Source organism: Populus alba, chromosome 4, assembly GCF_005239225.2.
Source record: "Populus alba chromosome 4, ASM523922v2, whole genome shotgun sequence".
NCBI lineage: Eukaryota > Viridiplantae > Streptophyta > Magnoliopsida > Malpighiales > Salicaceae > Populus > Populus alba.
Genome location: NC_133287.1, coordinates 2,680,770 through 2,686,439, shown reverse-complemented (window position 1 = coordinate 2,686,439; position 5,670 = coordinate 2,680,770). Strand labels below are relative to the sequence as shown.

Here is a 5,670-nt window from a genome sequence, read left to right as displayed (position 1 = left end):
ATAGTGGAAGCAATCGAGTGGGGCTAGCATTATCCTCAGGGACAAAAAATGGTGAGTCGCCACCACGTTAAAACACCCATTCAGACAAGGCCTGTCAGTTACCCATGTGGGACCTAACCGAACCGAGTCGGTCTAGATTTGGTGGAGCTCTGCTTGCCTCTTCCAAGTGCCCAACCTAACACCAAAAGCCAAAGGGAAAAGGTCCTTTCTGCCAAAGAGCAGAAAACTCCGGTGGATTATTTGAAGCCTTCATTTCACCATCGACAATTCAGTCTCTAGTTTCTAAAAAAACAAGACCTTTTATCAACTAATCCAGCATTCATTGAAAATGCCATTTATTTTATATTTCTTGACCCGATCATAATCTTGTTCGTTGATGCCAAGCACATATATGATCTTTCCATGATCATAAGGACATGTGTGTGTGTGTGTGTGTGGTTTGTTTTCATCGAATTCAAGGGTGATATGTCTTCTTAATATGGACCTTTCCTTAATTTGCTCACGCAGTAAATTATTGAATTAATAAGGCAAGAGAGGCGCCTTCATCTTATCTGAAGCATCGTCCGTCGAATAAAATGATTGATCTCAATATATATGCAAAATGAAACTTATATCAAGATCATTCATGGTGGTTTTAAATAAAATATTCAATACATCAAGCCCCACATGGACCTACCAATTAACTCCCTTTTTATTATGTACACTAATGGATATATATATATATATATATATATATATATATATATATATATAGAAACAAACTATTTAAATATTTCTTGAATTATTAATTTATATTTCTATATATCGCGCGTGATGAGATCAATTTAAGTAATTTGGATTAGGAAAATGTCCGTCCGTTGCTTGATTGTAGTGGTGACCAAATACCTACTTCGGCAATGCAGACTTTTGATCGATGTTCATATGAATCTTGACAAAAATCAAAACATATATGTGAGATAGATTCCTTTGCATCATTATTGTTATTGTTTGACAAAACTTTATTCAAGCGATGACCAATCAAACAGCAATCTCACCGCCCAAACTCCCACCACCACAAACACTATAAAAGAAAATGCAAATCCATGTTCGAGTCCCGTTGTGCAATAAAAACCACTTTCCCTGCAAGGTAGGGTACATCATCATCATCATCATCATCAAGATGTTGATTTTCAGCTATCAACAAGCAAGTAAATAAATAAATAAATACTAAATCATGATTATATAAAGTAAGTGGGTCCCCTATCCATGTCAGCCTCTTCTGCGTTGCTGAGACAAACATCCTAAATAAATTCGAAGCAGCAAAACTTTCTCCCTCGTTTACAATATTTACATGGTTCTTGGTTTTCTAACGAAACCACTGTAATATTCAGACATGTCGTCCCTGCATCCATCAGAGCTGGATTCAGTCGCCACAGATTCTTTAGCCTCCTCTCCTCGGTCCGATTATCACTCTTCGCATGATCCACGCGTGCGCTTCATGTGCAGCTTCGGAGGCAAAATTCTCCCCCGCCCTCACGACAATCAGCTCCGATACGTTGGTGGTGACACTCGCATAGTTGCTGTCCATCGCTCCACAACTTTCTCTACTCTCATCACTAAATTATCAAAATTGTCAGGTACTGTGAATTAAGAAAAACCCTAGCTAATTCATAACTAAATAAACATTCAGTACTTATACGTTGTTCTGATTCGTTCATAATATTATTTGTCTCAGGAATTGTTAACTTGAGTGTCAAGTATCAACTACCAAATGAAGATCTTGATGCCTTGATATCTGTAACAACTGACGAGGATGTTGAGAACATGATGGATGAATATGATCGTGTTTTACAAAATCAAAACCCACGTTCGGCTCGGCTTAGGCTATTCTTGTTCTCTACAGCAAATGAGGAGTCATCAAGAGCAAGTAGTATCAGTTCACTTCTTGACGGGTCAACTAACCGTGAAAACTGGTTTTTTGATGCTCTTAATTCCGGCGCTAGGAGGCTTGAACGTGGAAGGTCTGAGGCTTCTTCAATTATTTCTGAAGTACCAGATTATCTATTCGGGTTGGAGAATTCGGATGAGACCAAACAGAAGTCCCGTTTCGTTATGAACGATAATGTTTCAGCTTCCGATCCGGGTTCTCCTGCCCCTGTTGTTTCTTCCCCGTATTGCTCAACTTCATCGGCTGTGCCTACTGTGCCTTCAATTCCGGATCTTCCACCTGTTAAAACCAAACCCGATTACCCAGATCCGATAACAGTACAGGTGAAGCAGACACCCGTTGAGGGTTATTCTGAACCAATGGAGCCACCACCGATGACACAACCAACCGGGTATCCGGGTAACCCAGTCATGCATTATATTCCGGATTCTCGTTATTCTGGTGCTCCAGTACAACAAATGCCGGTTTATTATGTTCAGGGTACAATTCCACCAGGGAATGTTCAAATTCGCTCCCCATATGCTCAACAATACCCGATTGCAACTGGGCAAATGCCAATCCGATACCACCAAGCTGTGCAAGGAATGGGTCAAGTGTATAGTGGAATGACAATGAGGCCCGTTGCGGCAATGGATCCGTATGATGGTGCTAGAGTGGTTTCTGATGGGGTGAATCAACAGGTTTATTACGGATATCGGAATGCAAGCACGGGTATGGTTCAAGGGTATCCGGGCATTGTGATCCCGGGTGGGGAGGATTTGAAAAGGACCGCATCCGATGTAAATCCGGGTCGGGTATCCCAGTAATCCTGGTATATGTTTCGACTAGTCTTTATTTGTGTAAATTTTGTGTTTCGGTGATCATGAACTACAGATAATTGGGCTTGTAATTAGCAATTTTTTTTTTTTTGCTATATTTGGTTCGTTTTGTATCAAGAAACATGAATGGTTTTGAATGGTTTGTGTGTGGGTGAGATTTATAAATTTTCTATATAAAATCACTTTTTTTTTCTATCATTTTTTCCATTTTATTTATATTTTTCATATTCATTTCAAGAATATATCTAAAAAAATCATACTATCTAAATATAATAAGATTAGCGAAATCAATAATTTAATTTAAAATAGTGTTGTTTTATTTTTTAAAAGTTAATATAATAAGATTATGACTAAATTTAACTAGGTTTATCGAGGTATTAAGAAATAATCATGTCAATTGAATTTCTTAAATATTTTTAATTTAATTTAAAATTTAAAATTTTACTAACATAAGGTTTCATGTTAGAGATTTTCAAATCACAAACGGGATTTAATGACTATAATTGAATTATTGCTGCTTGTAATATATATATATATATATATATATATATATATATATATATATATATATATATATTTTTTTTTTTGTGTAGAGATGACAGAAATGCATGTACATTCAAAAGAGAATAATTGACAGCTGGGTTTAAACATAGTTTATGGGCTTCAATTATTGGGCATTGCGGTGGGGCAGTCCCTCTCGCACCAGATTATACGATTCTCCCATTTTAGGGAAGTGGAGGATATTTTTTTTTTTTGGGAATATTCTTTCTCTTAATTTTATCATTTTACAAGTGAAGTAACTGAGTTCTAGGCCAGCTGTTTTATTTTTTTCGTGTCCAAGATCTTGACGACCATCATCAGTTAAATTACAGCTAGCCTGAAAAATGAAGAAGAAAAGATATTGATAGATTATCAAATTCGTTTTTTTAAATATTTTTTGTTTGGAAATATATTACAATAATATTTTTTTATTTTTTAAAAAATTATTTTTAAATTAGTATATTAAAATGGTCTGAAAATATAAAATTAATTTAAATAAAAATTAAAAAATTTTAATTTTTTTTAAATGTAATGTAAAAACAAACAAACATGAATAAGTACACAGCTAAAATTCATGGAGATTTCACCTGGAAACCTATGGCCCAAAAACCCTAGGCTATTCAAATGGTGGGTTATATGCACCTGCGAGGAGTTTCAGGCAATCTACCCGGTGAAATCCTCCACAAATTAAATAATCATTATCCGATCTGGGCAAGATAAATGCAAAAAGTAAAGTTTTTTTATCCTCTTCTCCTCAGCTCATGGAGGTGGTAATTATTAACACAACATGAAAATATGAACATCAAGTGTTTTAGTTTAGTCCCCGCTGTAACAAATACTGAGACGCAGGTAAAGGTAGAGATATTTTTATGATATTGGAGCTGCATAATTATTTGATATATATATATATATATATATATATATATCACTCTTTGACGAAACCGAATATAAATTTCTTTCACCTCTTTATTTTATTTCTCTTCGATGATCATTGCTTAAATACAGAATCCCAAATTGAATAAAATATATTTAAGCATGATCAAGGTTTTATAAGTTTATCAACTTTGGGTATAGTTAGCAACATGAGTGGGCTTACAACAAAATTCTTAGAACAGAAGTCTTCGGGTTTTTGCCCAGATCTACAATAGAAGGCTTGTAGCTGCACATCTTCTTCTTCTTTCTTTTTCTTTCATCAGAAGGCCGGATAGGCCTTGACCTACCCCCGCTCAAACAAGTTGGTTTAGATAAAAAAAATTTAATGAAATTGAATCTTATTTTAAAATTTTAACCAAACCTAATCAAATAAAAAACTAAACCGGTCACCTCTTTTTAATTTATATCAAAACAGAAAAAGTCCAAGTTGGTAGAAAAAAAAATTAAGCTATTTTCATGAGAGCTTTGGTTATTTTTAGATAAAAACTAAGATGCTTGTTTTGGTTTGATTATAAATAATTTCGGGTTTTTCAGTTTTATTTTTTGTTATTTTAGTTTGATTGCTCGGTTTGATCCTTTTGATTTCTAAAAATTAAAAACCAAATTGATATTTTAAAAATTTTCTAATCAATTTTTCGGTTAATTACTCTAGACAACTTTGTACGTTGTTTTTCTCATCCCTATATATACAAGAGAAAAAATTTACAGTCGTCAAAACTTATGTCATCTCGTATCTTTCTTTATTAAAAAAAAGTTATTAGATATACAATCCTTTAATTAAACCTGCTTTTGTTCTTTATTGGTACAATAAAATTACATGAACACATATTTCAAATACACCTTATCTATGGATTTACCCTTTTCCATTATGCCATATATCGGTAATGTAAATCTTACTTAATCCATCCAATGATTAATTTGACAATGCTTTTCCTTTATTTTGGCTCATTTAAGAGGTTAATCATTAAACTCTTAAATTACTATATGATCATCAAACATATCATTCCATTTTCTTTCTAAATTAAAATGAGATTTTTTAGCACAAAGGTATCTAGAGGTTAATTTATGCAACCCCACCCTCCCCTAATCCCTCTTATTTCAGGTATGAATTGATTTGATTTTTGTAAAGTCATGAAATTACTAGCTAGCCTAGTATTTCTCTTATCTATTCCTTTCAAATTTCACACACGAGCTTGAGGTGTGTTCATATGCAAAATCAGGACTTTACAATCCAGTAAAAATTAAGCAAACAGTTCTCGCAGGCAGCACAACATGCCATGCAAGACTAGCCAAAAGGTCATGAATAATGGTGGCAATTCCATGATTTTGTCCCAAACAGAGACCAGATGAAGTGGGCTTTTCGTTGACTGCATGTCTTACACAAGAACTTAATAATGATGCTGCTATCTGCATGGGGTGAAGGGCGTGCAACCTCGCACTCATACTCTCACA

At 34.4% G+C, this 5,670-nt stretch overlaps 1 protein-coding gene across 1 annotated transcript; it reads left to right on the top strand.

The window, feature by feature from the left end:
* Positions 1–1,240: 1,240 nt before the first annotated feature.
* Positions 1,241–2,940, top strand: LOC118042801 (uncharacterized). Its single transcript, XM_035050512.2, has 2 exons — positions 1,241–1,616; positions 1,715–2,940. The coding sequence occupies exons 1-2, from the start codon at positions 1,373–1,375 to the stop codon at positions 2,731–2,733; spliced, it is 1,263 nt and encodes a 420-aa protein (XP_034906403.1). The 5' UTR covers positions 1,241–1,372; the 3' UTR covers positions 2,734–2,940.
* The last annotated feature ends 2,730 nt before the right edge of the window (positions 2,941–5,670 follow it).

Bases quoted from the DNA above. Each gene is read 5' to 3' on its own strand.
- LOC118042801 (XM_035050512.2), top strand. From the start codon at position 1,373: ATGTCGTCCCTGCATCCATCAGAGCTGGATTCAGTCGCCACAGATTCT. The intron at 1,617-1,714 runs GTACTGTGAATT...TATTTGTCTCAG, and splicing joins TAAATTATCAAAATTGTCAG to GAATTGTTAACTTGAGTGTC.